The 20,049-nt window shown below is 38.8% G+C and overlaps 1 protein-coding gene across 39 annotated transcripts in view; it reads right to left on the bottom strand.

The window, feature by feature from the left end:
* Nucleotides 1-20,049, bottom strand: part of Epb41l2 (erythrocyte membrane protein band 4.1 like 2) — a 171,032-nt gene that overhangs the window by 24,461 nt on the left and 126,522 nt on the right. For 15 of the 39 annotated variants that reach the window (XM_075947385.1, XM_075947344.1, XM_075947335.1 and 12 more), the window contains 2 exons: nt 14,665-14,837; nt 11,838-12,007 (listed from right to left, as the gene is read on the bottom strand). In XM_075947385.1, coding sequence (XP_075803500.1) covers nt 11,838-12,007; nt 14,665-14,837 — 343 coding nt within the window. Of the gene's footprint in view, nt 1-736; nt 905-4,166; nt 4,266-5,468; nt 5,616-7,402; nt 7,466-11,837; nt 12,008-14,664; nt 14,838-20,049 lie in introns of all 39 variants that reach the window. The other 24 variants (XM_075947223.1, XM_075947220.1, XM_075947194.1 and 21 more) reach the window with 6 other exon arrangements.

The raw sequence follows: 20,049 nt of genomic DNA on the forward strand, positions 1-20,049 counted from the left end.
CCTTTCCAGTTTTAATGAAAACCCAGGAGTTTCAGATGCAAACTGAAAACCCTGAGTCTACTTTTATAAACAAGTAACATTTAACTACAAACTGCTCCACAGAAGAAGATACCCAGTGCTCAGAGCATTTCTAGGGCAGATGTTTCTGGCTTATTACAGGTCAGTATATAACCGTTATTTCTTTACTTAGCCTCAAATGGCTAGACAGATTTAACTCAAGTGTAGGGAATTCCAGACCGGCACCCCAACACAATTAGCTCAGGAAGTCTGGCAGGTATGTGTATGGTGTTTTGAAAACCAAACCACCAGAACATGCCTGAAATTTGGGTTCCGAGAACTCGAGCTCCGCAAAGCACTTAAGCTAGCTTCCCCTCAGCCGACATTTTCCTTTTGCTTAGTAACTCCAGATCTGGGCCTCAGTGGCTTAAAAAGTTTTCTACATTTAGTCAGTTTTTGTTTTCAACAAAAATTAAATAGGAAAAATTATCCAAACATAAATCTACTTCTTTATGTTCAAAATCACTGTTTATTGAATGTTTCTCCCACGCAGTGATTTCACTAGTAAAGTGGAGGAAAAGGTACCTAAATAGTCGAAAGAGATATATATATATATATATATATATATATATATATATATATATATATATATATATAGAGAGAGAGAGAGAGAGAGAGAGAGAGAGAATTTTGTCTCTCAAGTGGCTTTTAGAAGCAGGGGAAACAAAGCAAAATGCACCTCAGTCAAGCGTGAGAAGGGCGCAGAAGAAAGCATTTCTCTAGGTGCATTAGAGTTCACAGCAGCGCCCTCTGCTGTCCAAGTGGTGGCTGAAGGGAAGGAGGCTCTCATATTATGAGAAAAGCCCTTTCCACTAAACAAAATTGATGTTATCTCCTCTTCTAGGCTCTAGAGGTCAGAAAAGGAAGAGCAGAGTCAGCAATACATCAGGACAGACGGCAGTGACCTACTAAGAGAAAGGAAAGGTTACACAAGAAAGAGTAACAGAACAGCATACGATGAAGGAAAAGCTAGAATTTTGAAGATAGGAGCAGGCTTATATGAAAGTTGGCCCGAGTGCCAGCTTTTGCACATTGCCTGAGAATTTCTGGAAGCTGGAAGCTACAGAAGTCATCTCCAAGGCATTCATCACTGAACGCAGCAAGGCACACCCCGAACCCCTCAAACACTGACTTCTGAGGTAGTTCCTTGGCCTCTTCTTTTCTGGCAGGGAATGATCCCTCCAGCAGCCCCTACATTAGAAATGCTTCTTTTCTATGCTGGATCCACTCTGCACCTCTGACTCACACACTTAATAAAGCATATTTGTGCAATGCCCTTTCTTGACAGACTGGGGTGAGGGACGACACAAACACAGGCAGTTAAAAAACAAAAACTTAAGACAATCTCAAAACTGAAAACTCAGTACTCCGTAAGCAATAAACAGCCCATCTGTTTACTGAAAATCTATTAAGGCAGATATATTAAGTTTTACATATCTACCCCTTAAACAACGCTTCCTAGTCAGCTGTGAGAACTCTAGAAACTTGGAATGACACAAAAGATGAGCACCCCTCCCAGCCCTGCCATGTGGAACTTTGAGAATTCTTAATAAACCACATTCTCCAGACTTTATACACGTATGGCACGAAAAAGTGTTCTTCAGACCTTGACCTAAGAAGAATGGAGGGGGAGGGTGGGCTGGGTAAGTTCTTAAAATTTCCAGCAAAAAAAAAGTTTCTGATCTTTATTAATAAAAATTGTGGAATTTTAGCACTGGTGGAGCACAGCTTTAGTCCCAGCACTCGGGAGGCAGAGGCAGGCCAGGCGTATCTCTCTGAGTGTGAGGCCAGCCTGGTCTACAGAGCAAGTTCCAAGACAGCCAAGGCTGCACGAAGAAACCCTGTCTCAAAACATAGCCAAACCAAGGGAGTGGGGCATTGTGGAATTTAAGTATTTTGCACTGAATTAATAAAAATATATTCAAAAGTATTTTACTGACTGGGAAAGTCACTCATGTAGTGTTTGTCCTACATGTTCAATACCCTGGAATCAACCTTCAATATTACATCCTCCAAAAACCCTTAAGACTACAGAGTAGATAATCTCTCAAAGATTCACAAAAGGATACAAATCATCATAAGTCTCATAATACATGAGAGGGCAGACAATAGTTACTTACCCATTAAAAACTAAAAATTCTTTGGTTTCCAATTTTCTGTTCTACCCCCAAAATTATTCATGATCAAACTAAAGCTATTTTTGAAAATTCAATCTATTTAGTTTTTAAATAAGATACTTAAACAAAAAAGAAAGAAAAAAAACCATCTAGGGGTTAAAAAAGATGAAACGGTTCAACAGTTAAGAATACTTGCTTTTGCAGAGGACCCAGGTTCGATTCCCAGCACCCACAGTGATTCACAAACTACTGGACCTGGATTTGTATGCCCTCTTCGGACCTCTGTGGGCACCAAGCACATATGAGGTACAGAGACATATATGTAGGCAAAACACTCACATGTAAAATAAAAATTAACAAATCTTTTAAAAAGAATTTTAAGGAAAAAAAAGAATTTTGAGACTCATACTATAGGAATTTGGAAACTTTAGGCAAATACTTGCATGTACTTTTTCTACTTTTCAATAATGATTATTATCCAAAGACAAAAAAGGAACCCTAGAAAATCAAAATGGAAAAGAAGACATAATAAAGACAGAAACTAAAATAGTATTCAACTCAAGTCAAAGCATGAGCAGGCTGAGGGCATGCTATCTCGAGAGACAAACAGTACAGACAGATGGCCAATAAAAGCTTCATGGGTGAAGAGTCAACCGGATAACAAAAGGATATATATTATATACAGTATATATTTTCCACATCAGAGAATGAACACTAGGAGCTTTCCCTGATTAATGTTGCATAACTTCACTTTAACCTCAAGTTATTTTATGCTGTACATCCTTAACACATGAGATCCAGAAAATCATAGTCTTAAACATTTTCACCAAAATTCTACTTAATATTTCTAAAAGCCCTTATCAAAGGATGGCAGCTGACTTAGGTTCTATGCATTCTGATGAATATTTCCCTGCTTTTAAAGCTCATGTCGTTTGGTCATTTTGGGTCCTGAAACCAGTTCCTACCTCAGCAGTTGCATGTGCTCTTCCTTCAGTATGGATACATTTTCTCCATAGTTTCTTTGAGACAGGGTTTCTCTGTGTAGCCCTGGCTGTACCAGAACTTGCGTTGTAGCCCAGGCTGGCCTCAATCTCACAGAGAGCCACCTACCTCTGCCTCCCAAGTGCTGGGATTAAAGGTGTGTGCAACCATTTCCCAGCTTTGGTCTATTTTCTTATCATTAAGAACTTGCTTTAAATGCCATCTCTTCCTGACCCTTCCAACACAACACTGTTTCACCTTTTTAAGATTCTTAGATGTAAAAATCACTAATCATTAATGAACAAGCCTGCTGTCTACCCTGCCCCCTTCTCACAGAGCCTAACACAGCACATTGCTGCCACCTCCAGTCGGATCCTGGTGAAATTGATATTCATTCCTAGCCTCAAGTTTGGGGATCCAGGCCTTGGGGTCCCTCACTTGCTTGCCTTATGCGCCACCCTCGTGAACATCTCCTCTTCTAAATTCTCCAAACTAATAAGTTGGCTAAGCAACCTCAGCAGAAGAGTAGAGTGGAAAAGAAATAGAAAGCTTTTGTCCTCACTCGTGACAGGCATTTCAAGGGTACAAAGAGAAATAAACTACTATCTTTTTTGTTACACTAAAAATCTTAAAAATGAAAATTCAAAAGCTTTCCCATATGTGATTAGTAAGTCATGAACCAAAGCACATGTAATATATCATAACAGTACCACCATGTGCCTAAGTGACTAGTTTCCCAACCAGAGGCCACATAGATCAAATGATGGATCATATATCACCTAGAACAAATGACATTCCTGTACTTCCTTATTCTCAAATTGCATGTAAGGTGTTGACTGAAATAGTGATTTTCTCCAAGTTCCTATACCCCTAACACAAAGGAGCCTGGCTTTTTAAACATTCAACAACTATTTGAAAATTAGATTGACACATTAAAAAATATCTCTGGCTGTGAATAGCAATGCATGGGGAAAGGGAGCAAAAGCAGATCCAATGATGCAAGGTGAACACCTTGGCCGCCTGAGCTTCCTCTTCAATTGTCCGTGTAGCCGCCATCAGGTACTTCTCCTTCATGGTTAGAACATCCTTGAAAAGATGGTCTCCTCTTCTCTATTGTTTTAAACAATGACATAATCAACAAAAAGACACATACATTACACCTACAGCAACACAAACGCAAAGGGACGGTATGGGTCAGTGAAGCGAACCAGACAGAGTAGTACAGAAGAAAGCTGTTCCTTCCTAGGTCAGCAGCGGCCGTTTCTCTGGAAATTCCAGACTACGCTCCTAAAACTACTGGTTTTTTAGAAAATCTGTAAATGCTGGTTTCCTCCTTCGCAATCCCCAGCATAAAGAGAATGTAATCTCTCCATTTGAAAGGCTGCATTTTTCGGTTCAGAAATGACCTTTGCTCAGTGCCGTAAACTTGGAAGCTTTGCTCTGAGGCAAGGTGAGTAAACCAACATCGGAATGTTTAAATCAAACGTCTATAACTAGGCAAAACTCACTACATAATGAAAGGGAAATAATAAAATTTTAATGCAACACTTTTGTGCAGCTTTCCAAAGTGCAGAGTATACTGTTGTCAGTCCCCTCAAGAAGAACATGCTCATGAATTTGCTGTCCAACCACAGGAGCAATCTGCCAGCATCAGAAAAGAGGAAAAGAATGAAATGAATGCAGAGATATTCTAAGAGTATATCCTACAGGCAATACTTGAAGGTGAAAAGCAGATGGTGAAAAGAAATAAGAATGGGTGCAAGTCCCACTAGTGTCTATGAAGTTTTGAAACATGACTCTGTTTACCGTTGCACGAATGTTTCATAAATGCACTGATATATAATATTTCATAATATATAATGTTTTGCAACTTTTCAACAGATCCCATCAATCTCCAAAGGTAAATCTTAAGTCTTATCTTCAGAGTAATGACCTTAAACTAGACTACATATGTTCTACATTCCTTTATCAACTAAACGTCCTTATTTGAGAAGTCAATAACTAAGAAATTTAGTAGACACAGTATTACATTAGCTTCCAAATTGTCCTAAATAAATAATTAGTAAATGATACTAATTTACCTGAATACAACAATAAAATTACTCTGAAAATATTCCAAAAGTACTTTGAAATTCATAAAATTTACCTAAGAATTAGGGCAATGGATATTACATTGTTAATACTTAGTATTTTAAAAAAAAAGTTAGCAATACAAAAGAATTTATGTGGGAGCATCTTCTAACTTCTGAGAATCAGCAAACAAGATGAACAACTGCAATGCGACACGAAGCCAACAAACAGCTGGTGACATACCCCTTGTGTCTGTAGGGACAGAGGTGTGATACGTCGTTTTTCCCATTCGTTAGGGCGCGGCTCGGGTGTAGACTCCATAAAATTGCGCTTGAGCTCACTAATGCTAGCCTGGTGTTTCAGTATGTCCTCCTGGGCCTTATCCAGGTCCTAGCAACATGTAACATGACAAAGGGGATCCAGAACGGAAAAAGACCCAGCAGGGCAAAAATAGAACCAAAAAATAAGATATAAGTAAACTTATTATTCAAAAACATAAGAAAGCAAGAAAATGCCGAGTCTCGAAAGCCATATTATCACCTGTGAATAGCCCTGAGTTCATAAAAATTTGAAAATGAGGCCACTGAATTATTTTACTTATATTTGAATGATTTTAATGTCTTCTCTATTTGGGATTTTAAATTATCCCTATTAGAAGGGAACCTTGAGACTGACCATAATGGCTAACAATCTTTTTCAAATACTTGGAATTAAATAGCAGCCTATGACTTTGTTCCCATAAATTTACCTTTGTGATAAAGGTTATTACTATACTGTACTCTGTGAATATAGCAAAAAAAAAAAGAAGGTTAAACATAGAAGCACACACTTGGCCTGTCCAGGACCATCAACAGAAATAGAAAAACCAAGGGGTGGCTTTGTCACGAACCCCTAGTAGTGGCTTCTAATTCTCGAGGAATAAAATAACTGCTTCCAGAGGCTTTTTATGCTTAGTCTCTCTTTAAATGAATCACATATTGGTCTCACGTAATGCCAAGAACAAAGGAGAAACCCAGCCACCTCATGAAACATGTGGTCTCTTTACAAAGATGAAAAAATCTATTAGTCCTATTTTCATTGGCCTAGGCCCTGACAAAGGTATTCAGCATATTTAAAAGGAAAAAAAAAACTGGCTCTGGTAAGAAGTACATGTGTAATCAATGTTCAAGAATTGGAATTAACAGGATTTTAAATGTTTTCTTATACTTCAAAAATCACAGGCTGCCTGTAGATTCCAGCCCCACTCCCAAAGGCAGGTCATGCATCTGATAAAATAAGGTCATCTACAGTCATGCACAAGCATAGTAGCTCACAATGAGCTTCTATAGCCATTTGCAAAAACTCACGAAAACCTGAAACTTTTGCATGGCGTGGAGAAACGACTGGCTTGAGATCAGGCACATTTCTTGCATTTGTTCACAGCAATGTTACTTATTATACTTTACAGCATTTTAGTAAGTTAAGCAAAAATACATTTTAGCAGTTATCAAAGCTGCCAAAAGCAACCTAACAGATTAGTCAGATTCCCAAGACCTGCAGGTCTCCACTAAACACACTGCACACAGCACCTTAGCATGTCCTGCTCTGACATGGGAATACACTTTATAACTCCAATTTCTCATCTTACCCCCCTCTCCCTTGCCTTCCACCCTCTCTCCTCTGTTCTTCCCTTCTAATCAGAACAATTCTATTAATTAGTCTATTAATAGTCTCAAGAAGAATCATTTAAATGGGCCACATACCTTATCACATGATTGTACAGAGGTCAAAAAAGGGGGTGAAGTCATAGATTGAGTCAAATGAATGAGCCAATGTCAAATAAAAAATGTAATTATTCTGTGTAAAGTATATTAAAAATGGGTTCATCTTACTTCAGACTCTATAACTTAAATGTGACCTACTAGGGAAACAGGCTTACTTAGTAAAGAATAAACCTTATTTAAATACAGAGAGCTTTTTCTCTCCAGCTGTCACTTTGCAAACTTGAAATAGACATATCCCTACCTACACCACCTAAGAACCAAGCTCGACTGGTAGCATGCACTCCCAAGTTCGAGAACCCCATGCATTGCATGCACTGTGCTGGAAGAACGGCCAGGCAGCCTGTGCGTGACCTCCCGTCCACAGCAGCCTGGCAGCCAGAGGACAGAGTGCAGCGGTTCTTAGATCATACAAACCTCCAACATTAAATTGCTATGTCTGACATAAATATTATCCCCTTCTACTCTCAAGGTATTTTTCTGTGAAATTAAATCACACACAGGGGGAAAAAGCAAATAAATGTAAGTGTATCAATCAGCAAGTACCAGAAACAACCCAGAGTTCCATAATCTAAGGCTTTAAAATAAAAGAGAATAAAAGATCTTAAAAGCCACAACAAATAAAACTCAGATAAACCCCGAAAGTACATTCCACCATCCTCTCCCACCCCACCCCCAGCCCCCCAACAAAAGGAACTGCAGGCAACAGGCACTTCTTATTTCACATTGGGAAAACAGCCACCTCCTGCAGGTATGTTTCCAGTCTTCCATCTTCCCCTGCAAAGTCACACAGCACACAGGCAGAAAGAAGGGGCTCCTTGGGAGGGCTCCACCAGCAAGGCAGAAAGAGATGCTGTGTCCAAACTTAATGGTGCAGCAGCAGTACCAGCCTTTCCTCCTGGCCCTCAGGAAACGCTACTAAGTCACTGTGGTCTTTCTTCACCTACAGTGTTGCACAGATGATGGAAATGATCCTTTGCAAGGGTGGAATGGAGAATGGAAGCTTCACTCTTTCTCAGTCCCTAGGTTATGCTCTACTTTTAAGAATTTTCCTTTTTTTAAGCAGGAATAAAAATTAAAATATGAGATTGCAAAGTTGGCAAAAGCCAAGTAGCAATGCAACAATGTACAGAGAGAGATGCCAAATTTGTCTTCAGCTTTACACAGGTTGCAAATTTTACATCATTATACATTGTCCCATCAGTTTTTAAATAAAGATTTTCTTGGGGCAAAATTAGCCAATTAGTTTTTTTTCATATTAAAATGTGTATTTGCAAATAATCTTTTTAAAATATAGCCACTTCTTCCCATAAAATTTTTATACAATAGTATTCTGCAGTTGGACATTTCTCAATAGTTAATGGGAAATATCTAAAGACCCCAAAGAATTAATTTGAACGCTTAAGACTAAGTAGTACTGAGTAAATATTGATAGCAGGAAACTAATGGTAAAAACAAAAACGCTAGCATGAAAGGAAAATCGGCTTTCCAGGATCATCCACCCACATGCCCTCTCCTGTGCTGGCATGAGAGTGCCAAGGAGAGTTCCAAGGGCCTTGTTTGTGACTATTGAATGGTGTGCTTGACTGATTGACGGCCATGGGCACCTCTCTTCCCCACCTCATTCCATCAGAGGTGGAAAATGGGACACAGCTCTGTGAAGAATCAGCCTCCAATTTCTTGGTCAACAGTTAACTCACTAAAGGGTTGATCTTTGGTATTTCTCAAGTAAATGTAATGAATTACAATTTCTCCTATAATGGATACTCATCCATTTCTAATATTTTCTCTTGGGGGTTTGCTCTGGATTCTGTGATTTAATCTGTGTTAATAGAATCCCTCAGAATCAAGACACTTAATCACCAGACCACCTTGAGCAAAATAATTAAAAAATACACTGCACATGTTAAGACTGACTTCCTTGTATGCAAAGGTAGAACGCTTCAAAAAATCTGTCCTACACAGATGTAAAAAGTCTCAGACACCTCATTTAAAATAACAAAGCAAAACAGGCCAACCTTTAATATATAATCTACTTTCTCAAAGTCAAGTTTGACTTTTCATACATATTTGTTAAATAACAGACTATCATCTTTCCTATAAAGTAGCTGCTGCTGACTCTTACGAGTCAGGGTAGAAGAAAGAAGATGTCGCTATAATTCATCTCTCTGGCCCCAAATGCTAAAATGCCATCATGGAGTTTCTGAGATTCAGCTTAGAAACATCAGGAGTGTCATTTACAGACTTGGGCTCCTAAGAGCAAGTACAAGCCTTGGTTTTGATCAAGATTAGTAATACTAAGTTCTACTGATACATGTCAATTACAATTATACCAAAACATTCTATGTTTTATTTCAAAACATAAAGTTCCCATGCTTAAAGAACAGCACTAACATATATCCTCGGAACAGAGCCAGGATGAACGCTTAAGGCCAATGCAGATTCCCAGCTCACACACTCCTTAACAATCTAATTATGATATTATACAACAATTTTCCCAGTTTGGTCTGAATCAGAATGTGTGTGCCTAGACTCAGGATAATGATGCAAAGAAGTATCTACATTAATCATGTGTGTGTGTGTTTGTGTATGTGTGTAAATGCGTACATACTATTTTGAGGATAGTCAGTAAAATTGATGCACAGGTTTAGACTCTGTATTAGAAAGAGAATATAACAAAGAACAGTTGGGTGAACTTCAAAAAATGTAGTTTACGGAGGCATGTTAGCAACTGCTTCCTCTTCCTCTGGTTTGTCATTTAAATCATAGTCATAAAAAACATGGAAGGCGGTGGCTTTCCCCTCCAGATAGCAGAGGACTAGTGCCAGAGGAAGTGAAAAGGTAAGAGAAAAACAAACTGACTGAGAAGCTGAGAGAAGCAGCCCAAAGATGAGGATAAGTGAAGGAATGAATGAAGGTGATGTGATGGGGATATAATGTTGAACATCTGGAGGGAGAAAGGAAACCCAGAGCTTGGGGAGGCTGGGGAAAGCAAGATATCCATCTTCATCAAGAAGGGAGGGCAAGCCAGAGGCAAAGTATTTGTAAAAGTTAAAGGAAAAGTAACCAAATTCAGAATCCTTATGGTCAGCCGATTGGAGAGTCTTCTCATGGAGGGAAGAAGAGTCAGGCTGCGGAGGGGCTACAACAGGCTCTAAGACAGAATCTGATGTGGCCACCTCAAGGTCGCCTTGCTCTGATGCTCCACCTGTGGATGGCAGCTCCAAGCTATCTAGTGTGGTCTGATCAGCCTCCCCAAAAGGGTCTTCCTCTGAAATGTCTGATAGCAAGTCCACTTCAGGGACTGGCAGAAGATGTGGGGAAAAAGATGAAGTACAGCAAATGAGAGGTGATGGGGGGCACACGCACACAGTCTATTTCAACAGTAACCCACAGTTGAGTATGAATCACACAATGGTCACGTTCAAAGGAACAAGAAGGACATAAGAGAAAAGAAGATACATTAGTGAAAATTTACTCCCAAGATGGTTTCATATAAACAGTGGTTAAAAAATTAACTGAGTAATCCATCTTTAAGGAGGGAAACTGGAGTCCTTTTACACATACTAATGACTGAATTTTCAAGTGATGGTTAAACTTAGTTACCAACACATATATTGAGTATTGAAAGTACTAGCAAAAGTTCATATAACTAGCCATTTGCTAAAAACCAAGATTTCCTTTAGAATTTAATACAAGAACTTTTGTTGTCCAAAAAGAAATGTTTCACAATTACATATGCCGAATTAAGTAGAAAAAGCACAACAAAGCTATTTTTAAATACTACGCCTTCTTTTCAGTAGTCATTTTCTAGGGTACTCTGTAAGCATAATTTAAGATTCTGACAATTTAGCATTTGAAGACATCATGTACAACATAAATTGTGTTATCTTTAACTAAATACTTTTTAGACAAATAATTTTTCAACATAACAATCACCAACTAATTTAATGACAGGATACAAATGATTTCCTATCACCCACTGTTTGATGCCCTGTCCTGGGGCCATGTGTCTGAGACCCCTATGCTGGCTATAGAGGATATCAGTGTAAGAACTACTATTCTGGCAGATGCTTTAGCTACTATTCTGTGTAGCTTTACATTTTTTGAAGCCAGTTTTGAACTAAACTGATCCTGTAAGTCAACCAGATATGTGTGTATGCGCACACACATGTGCACAAGCACATACGTGCACTTATTTGCAATGTTGCATATAAAAATTGCTTTGTGCTGGTCTGGAAATGAGATGCTCAAAAGCTCTTCTGTCAAGTGACTAACAATCAATTGAAGTGACTTTAGTAACAAAGTAACAAAACAGTGACAGATTTGAGAACATCTTAACATTGGATGCTTTTTCAGTCACTAGAGTGTATGCACAAAGTACAGGCAATTACAGCACACCAACCCTGTACTCACTACCCACAGCTATGAATTCTTAACAATTTTTTTTCATAAAAATTATGATTCATTTAAAATATTAAGAAAATATAAAACTCAAGGCAGGGACTTCATTTAAAACTGACTAGTAACAAAATATGCAAATTTCAAATTAACGGCTTTTAAAGTGATTCAACTGATAATAAACTAAGAAAACAGGAAACGCTAGGACACTGTTTTCTTATATTAGTATAATTGACACTGAAATAAGTACTTTACTCTGAAAAATAATCAAAACATGGTTAGAAATCGCAATCCAAAAATCAGCAGCAGCCTACCCATATTTAAAACTTGGGAATTTAAACCAGCATAGGTTACAGAGTGATAATAAATTTCTCATTCTGACATACAGCCTCAGCAGAGAGCCTCTGTCTAAGCACACCTTCTCAACAGTATTAGTGCTAATGTGCCATACCTTTCCCTCAGCAAGCAGGGGTGCAGCTTTGGCTGGGCTTCTGACATCCTTCCTGCTATCTCCATCTTGTATGCTGGTATAGCTGACAGCTCCAGGGCCATGTGCTGAACCCTCTCTAGGAGGGCCAGGAAAATCCTTCATGAGACTTTGGTCCACAACACCAATCAGAGCTAATCAGAAGATAAGTTGAAATACCTGTGAATACCTTAACTAGTGAACTGTCAAGCTTTAATGAACATATAACTCCTTAAACAAACAGTCATATGTAAGTAGCTAGAACAGTTTGAACTTTAAAAATAAAAGCAAACTGTTTAGAAAACATTGTTTTAAAACAAAACTCTACTAAGATTCTGAGTTTTTACAAACTATTTATATTCATCTATTCATCCAGCTAATTAGTTTTTTGAGCATGTAGCTCATCATGGAATTGACCAGTAGGAGGAGCTCTTGAACCAATTGCAACAGTTCAGCAGAATTACAATGTAACAATAATCTGGGGTGATTTATCAGTCCTAAACCTTCCTTTTAAAACAACTAATCATTAAGATGATTTGTTTCATGGGGTTTTAAGAAATCCCCTGCAAATTAATTTTTTATTCATACTAAAAGACTTTAGATTTAAGAATTTACCTATCTAATATTTTTCATTTTTCTGACACTTCCGAATATCTCAACCTGACTAGGGTGTCCAAAAACCCAGCTGCTGCCCAAAAGTTGACCTTGTGCATTGCGTTGCTCTCTCTAGCACAGAGAGGTAGAAACCATAGTGCTGGATCAACTCCAGAGTCAGCAAGCACATCTAGTGACAAGTATCTCTAACAGAGGCGCCCCCTGAACAAAGGAACCCCACCACCACCCCAGGTGTTTTCCTCCTAATAAAAGTCCTGTACAGACACTTATAGCTTGCTGTTGTTCCGTACACCAAGAAAAAATTCTAGTAAACAGAAAGCCACAGACCCAGAAGCCCTTGGAGGGAGGTGTATAAGTTCTTAGTTATCTCAGGACGCCCTCTTTGTCCTACAGGTTATCTAGTAACCCCACCCTCGCCTGCCCTCGACGCGCTTCTCCCCTAGCCTGTCTGCTGGACCAAATGCTACTCTCCTACTTGCACCTATCTGCTGCAGTCAGGAACCTCAAATTCTACAACATGACCCCTTAAGAGCAGCAAGTTCAACAGGACCCTTGAATATATTTTTAAACACAGTGAGTTTTTTTAAGCTTCTATTTCTATACCACTTCAGCCTTTAAAACTTTTCCTATCTAAACAAAATCATTATAACATTAAAATAAGCTCACATCTTATTGCTTATTTCCCACAGCTGTTTTTTGATTTGTTTTTGGGGGAGGTTGGTAAAATTTTACTAATTTTTCTGTATTTACTAATTTTTCTATGCATACCCCTCTGGTTTATTTTATAATTTTAGGCACCTATTATATTCAAATTACCACAAAATGAGAAAAATCTGACCTAAAGATAGTTTCAGACATACTGATGCTGAAATGAGTCAATATAGAGTTAAAAAATTACAAAACCAAGTTGACAAACACACAGTCTAATGTGCAGTAACCAACTGGTTCTACTCTCACAAGGTGAAGATCACGGCAGCCACTGCCATGTAAACCACTCTGAGCATGCAGTCTGCTGGTTTCCTGTCCTGTCTTCTCTATCCATTCTCTTAGACCAAATGATTCTTCAAAGCTAACATTATGCTCTCGTATGCCACCACAGACACTAAGAATGGATCCTGCAGAGTCCGACAACAACCTGGCTCTCCTAAGCTTGGCTGTTCCCTCCCCTCAGAACTGCCTGGGAAGGTCTATATATATGTTCTCCTCTCTTCTCATGGCAGCCTCCATTTAACCCTCCTAGGTCTCTGAGGTCTTCCTTCCCTGACGACAATCTTAGGTAACACAGAACCCTCTAACTTCCACTTTCAGAGCAATCACTGCTACCCCCACTTCCCAGCAAATGGTGACCTCTGGGTTCCATTTCCCAACCTCAGTGGAGTCTCACTGCTCTGCAACAGCTGTTCTAGGGGATTTTTATTTTTAAGTCTTCCAATGTCACATTAAATGGTGCCTTTGTAATCACCTAACAATTTTTCTAAACTTTAAAGGGAAGATTATTTGCCTATCTTAAGTTGTTCAAGCCTAACTTTTAAAAGCAAACAACAAAACAAGGGAACACAACACTTGTCAGCAATACTAAAGGAATGCTGATAAAAATGGTGAAGGAAACAAACTCTGTACTGGGTCAGAGAGTAGTTTTGCTTTATTGGGGAAAAAGAACTTAAGCTGTAACCAAAGAATTCACTGGTCACCCGCTCATACACCGGCATGAAAAGCCTCTTGTTTTTCTCAGCAACACAATCATCCTTTTGATGACCTGCCCATCTGGTGAGTTTCAGTGGCCAAAACATAAAGGGGAAATATGGTGCCATGCTTGTTCCTTCTCCCCGTGAAAACTGTTTTCAGAAACAAATTTGGATAGCCCTCAGCAGTGACTACTCAATCAAGATGGTGGGTTTACCAAAGACGTGGAGCTGCAAAGAAGGTGCCCCAGCAGAACGTTTTCATTAATGCTAATACTCATAACATGAGAGCTGTCCTGCCTCACATCTCAGAGCAAAAGCTGAAGACACTGCTCCTCATGGAGCATCAAACCTGAATACAGAATTATTTTCCTCTGAGAGCAACAACATTTTACTCATTTGGGGGTAACTGTCTATCCCTCTAAAGGATGTCTTGCATCTTATTAACTAGATCAATTTCTGACCCCAATGGACTAGAAAAGATGAGTAGAATACAATATTATAAATGTGTTTACCTCCATCTAGGCTCCTCGAGACACGTTTACTAGAGGCACGCTCGAAATGTGGTGCTGGTCTATCTATGAGGGTGCTTGCTTGGCGGGTCTGTGCCTGGGTGCGTCCACTGTAGCGGAATTTGGACCCCAAGGTCAAGAACTTGGCCTTAGGTGGCTGCTCTGGAGACAAAAGCCTACAAGGAAGAAAAGGAGAGAGAAAAAAAGAAAATGATAAAGACTTCAGATACATGGGGGGGTGTATTTAAGATCTCACTTTAAATATTAGTCAAAAACAGTGCTACATAAGCTATAATAAAACATCCTTCCTATGTGGTTATATTGTTTGTTTGTTTTTTCTATTGTTTTGTTTTTGAGACCCTAGCTAGCCTCAAACTCCCTGTGCAAACCAGTGTGGCCTCCAATTCATTCACCTGTCCCTTGCTCCCAAGAGCTGGGATTAAAGTATAGCACCACACCAGGTCATATGTAGTTTTATAATAGTGATGTGTTCACAGATATTTTCCCCCAGCTCAACCAAAAGAGCAGCTGTTCTGAGTGTGTATCAAGAGTATTTATTTAAGTTAGTGTAAATCATTTATGTAAACACACATGTCTGAATTTGTGCTGCTAGCTTTAAGTGTCAAGTAAAAAGCCCATTATCATTAGCAATTGTTAATATTTATGCCTCTTTCTGGTAGAGGAAAAGAACCCATCTAACTCAAGAATCTGTTCCATTAAGTAATTCTTCCCTGAAGAACAAAATTTACAGTGATCCACAAAGATGACTAATATTCTTTTTTGCCAACATAATTCTACTGTGTAAACCTTGGGTTCATAATGCATGAATTCGAACCTTAATCATAATTTCAAGAGATACACACAATGGTGTATGGCAGTAGCTTTGAGACCACTCGTTCACCTTGGACTGTCTTCTGATGGGCTGAAGAGGGCAGTTTCTCTAGCTAGCAATACTGCACAACAGCACCTCAAGAAGCAGTCACCTACAGAAATAGGAGTAACATTGCTGACAAGCTTATTGGTGCAGCCACTGTTGGAAAAAATACTCTCTGGTACGTCACAATGACCTTTCATGTCTAAGAATGAAGTCCACTCTCAGAGACCAGTGAAGGGAAAGAGGACGTGACGCTTAAAGAGCATCAATCATGATGGGCATGATGGAGAAGCAAGCACTGATAACCTAAAGAGAAATCTCCAAAAATAATTCTGAAATTACAGACGGAATGTCTGTTTTATGGCGCTATGGGAAACATTTAAAGATCACGGATTTTAAAGAGATACACCACTAAAATGTTAGTACATTTTCTGCTTCTTCTGTGAAATAAATTTACCACAATTGAAAAACTTCTCATTCTTCAGGCAACAATTTTGAAGAAAACTGAAAATCTTTCAGGTGTTTTCCCAGTTTTCCAATTACTACTTTATTTTCTGTCACTCCTATGGAGCTGTGCGAGGACCTATGCACTGTGGGTGCTTGCCTGTTTCCTACTGTCACCGTTTACAGTCTCTAAAGACTAGACATGGCCAAATGCCCATCTTAATGGGTTCTTGTTTGATTTTGTTTGAGGGGTTCACTACGTAGCCTGGGCTGGTCTCAAACCAACAAACTCAGGTCTGTCCTGCCCTGTACCCTCCTGCCTCTTCCACAGTTGGGACCACGGGTAAGTGCTTTTTTAGTATTCTCCTTCCTGGTGTCACAGGGACGCAGCCTTCAGAAGTGAATAACTTCTGTGTTCTGTGTGCTGGAAATTTAGCAAAGGGAACTTGCTGCAAACCCTGTGACCTCTGGTCCATGACTCAAGTCTTAGCAAAGCATTCAATAGTGTGGCTTTACCAGGAGCTTTAAAATGGACTGCTTTTGTTGTATCCCCCATACTCAATTCAATTTTCTCATTAGCAGAGTCTAAGAAGACTTTTAATATCCATGTCTAATGAGAGGAATGCTACACAATCAAATTTCTTCTAATTTATTTTCAGAATAACTGTCCATTAAAGCATTTTTGCATTATATATATATATATATATATATATACACACACACACACAAAAATATAAATTCAAGACATACAAGGAAAATATTTAAAGGGTAAGTATCTAGTACAATTAAAAGAAAGGAAAAAATAATCAAAATGGTGTTCTTTATTTCAAATGGGATGAAATACTGTATCTGTTTGGCACTAGTAAACCAAAGCATTAGCTTACAGGTAATTTTCTAATGACAAATTTTGAAGTAATTAATTTGTAATTAAATAGAAATTAATATCAAAACAAGAAAGGATTAAACACTGGAAGTTTTCTCTAAGATAAATTTTTGGTGACTGAAATCAGAGGTAATGTAAAATAATCTTCTAAAAAATGCACGCCAAGGTACAACGTATTTTTGTTCAATCACTTAATTATTTCTTTTGGTATTATTTTATTTTACACAGCAGACTGCAATAAGGCCTGTGTTTCATAAAAACCTATCAAAGCAGTGAATTACAAGACATCTATCATATTAGCGCTAATGATATGAAAACTACGAAAGGAACTTTCATGGACATCAAAAGCCTTGAGCAAAATGATCTAATTAATGATGTGCAAAAAATGATTTCAACTTTTATAAATTTGTTTGCTTAGGTAGTAAATTACTGTTTTAAATTTTATAAAATCCTACTATTATAAATCAAATATCATCAAAGCTTATCTGTGAGAAATACAGGAACCGTTATTAAAAAGCCTACATGTAAATTACTAAAATAGTATCCACGTATCCACAAAGTTCTCTATAACGGAGCTGACAAGTTTATGTGGCAAGTGAATCCCCAGCTCTAAGAACCTACCAACCTATGAGAACCAAGCTCTGAGGAGAACAGGAAGTGCTCACTGCAGGCAGACAGCACAGCACAGGAGGCACCCTGATGAATACCAGGCTCCATATCACCTAGGTTTAAATTCCATCTCCACCTGTTACTCTCGATGCGACCACCATGCCTTGTCTGTCCCTGCTTTTCCATTGTGTCTTGAGTTGTAAAGATTAAAATAATCTTTGCACAGCACTTACAACAGTGGCGAGCTTTATAATGCAACCAGCAGCTTCATTATCACATTTGTGCTCTGGTAACATCAGTATATCTGATTGGTTATGAATTAAAAGACCAGTTGACTTTTAATAGTTCAGTCTGCAAGTCTGGCAATTTTATAAAAAATATTTTTCACATTTCACAATAAAAAAGCATCACGAAATCCACCGATCTGACTTACTATTCTACAAACACATTAGGATTTCCAGGCTAAATATGCTGCTTTATATAGACCTGGAAGTGCCACATAAGACTGACCATTGGTTTGTCAACCACCATAGCCAAAGTCTTCACAAACAGTCTACTTTTAAATGAGCTCTGTAGGACTAGCATGTCACAGAAATCTCTGGAAGGCACATAAGAGAGAAAGTTGGCAGAGAAGACAGTGAGGCCATCAGGTCCCACCTCTGCTCAGGTATCTGGCTGCTGTTCTCCTTTAAAGAAAGGTACCTGCCCCTGAGTATCCAATTCCTGCAATATGAAGCAATCGACCGTGTCTAACAACAATAAACATTCAAGGAATTCCTAGCACCTGTCATTTCCAACAGGATCCTTACTGTTGCTATCATTACTTGACAGCAAGCCTGCTATCTGTCCAGTCTAGACCTATATGACAGACAGGTGATATCTAGTTATACATACGTTAGGCCCAAGCTTCTTCAGTAAAATCTGTTTAGGTTACCAAGAAACATAAACTTTTCAAGGATTTCCATTATTAATATAACTAAGTTAGACAGATTCAAATATATGCTGAATTATGTGTCCTCTAAAGTTGTGTATTAGAGTAGTATCAAAATAAATATTTTCTATTTCACTATAGAACCAGTCATTTCTCTTAGCTACAATTGGCTTTTTATTTTAAAAAATATTGTTAATGGCAATGATGCTAATAAGCATTATTATACACCAGAAACAGCTTGTGTTTGCTTCTTATGTAAAATCTCATTTAATTTTGAAAATGAACCCATAAGGAAATAAAAGAACCCTTTATTAGCACAATAAAGGGGTAATGGAAGTAAAGCAGAGGCTGAATAACTTATCATCTGCCAGTGTGTGGCAGAACAGCATTCGATCCTAAGTCTAGAGAAAACTCTTCAATCTGTATGGCTTTGTAGACCACAATGACAAAAACAGAAGGGAGGAAAGTAACCAAACTACTTGTGAAACATTTACCCTCAAAGAAAAGTTTTAAAAAGGATAAAAAGGAGACGGAACACAAGCTACAGTTTGGGACTGAGGAAACTGAGGGGGGGGGGTGTTTTTATTGTTGCTCTGTTGTTTTTTGTTTGTTTATTTGAGACTGAGTCTGACTATCTCACTGCTTAGCTCTGGCTAGCTTTGTTTTTGTTGTTGCTGTTGTTTTTCTTTGGTTTTTCAAGACAGGGTTTCTCTGTGGTTTTGGAGCCTGTCCTGGAACTAGCTCTTGTAGACCAGGCTGGTCTCGAACTCACAGAGATCCACCTGCCTCTGCCTCCGAGTGCTGGGATTAAAAGCGTGCGCCACCACTGCCCGGCAAACTCTGAATTCACTGGGTAAACAAGGCTAGTCTTGAACTCACTGTAATCCTCCCTGCCTCTACTTCCCAAATGCTTAGATTAGAAGAAGCACAGGGATTCTTTGGGAGTTTTGTTTGTTTGTGCTTTTTTTTTTTTAAAGGAAGGTGTGGCTGTGTAACTGACCAAGGAAGTCAGAGGCATCTATTAGAAAGGAAATTTACCAAGCTGAATCCTTTGGGGAGTGAGGCTATAAACAATCAAAGAAAAGCAAAAATTTTTACCCATTCCTTGAAAAGAAGAAGGTTAAAAAATGAAGGTGGTGAGCTGAAGTGATAACAAATTAAGAGATAAACAAAGATGGAGTACTCGTGACCCACACTTTCTACAGTGAATGCACTGCGAGGAGAAGCTGGTATGAAAGGTTCTAGAAGATCATGAAAAATTGGGATGACAAGAGAGGTGAAAGGACTGGCTGGCGAGAAGCATTGATCCAACTAATGCTGGAAATTACTTCCCTGAAACAGCATTATTTCACAAGGTTGTGAATTAATTGAGTGCTGCTTAACAAGTTAGTGCTGACAACACAGGGACAGAAGTGCTCATGTCGTCCAGACTGGGAAAGTTGGTTTGCTAGGAGGACAGGGAGAGACTTGAGGAAGTTTAGATATTCTGGACAAAATAACCAACAAGAGCAATGATAGGGATCAAGCTGACTGAGAAATGAATGGTTCAGCTGGAACCTTCAGCTCAATCCTACTGGATCTGGAAAGCCCTCCCCACCTCCCTCCCTCTCTGAACCCCACCCTCTCAGAAAATCTCCAACAAAGAAA

This window comes from Microtus pennsylvanicus, chromosome 1 (assembly GCF_037038515.1).
Source record: "Microtus pennsylvanicus isolate mMicPen1 chromosome 1, mMicPen1.hap1, whole genome shotgun sequence".
In the NCBI taxonomy this organism is placed as follows: domain Eukaryota; kingdom Metazoa; phylum Chordata; class Mammalia; order Rodentia; family Cricetidae; genus Microtus; species Microtus pennsylvanicus.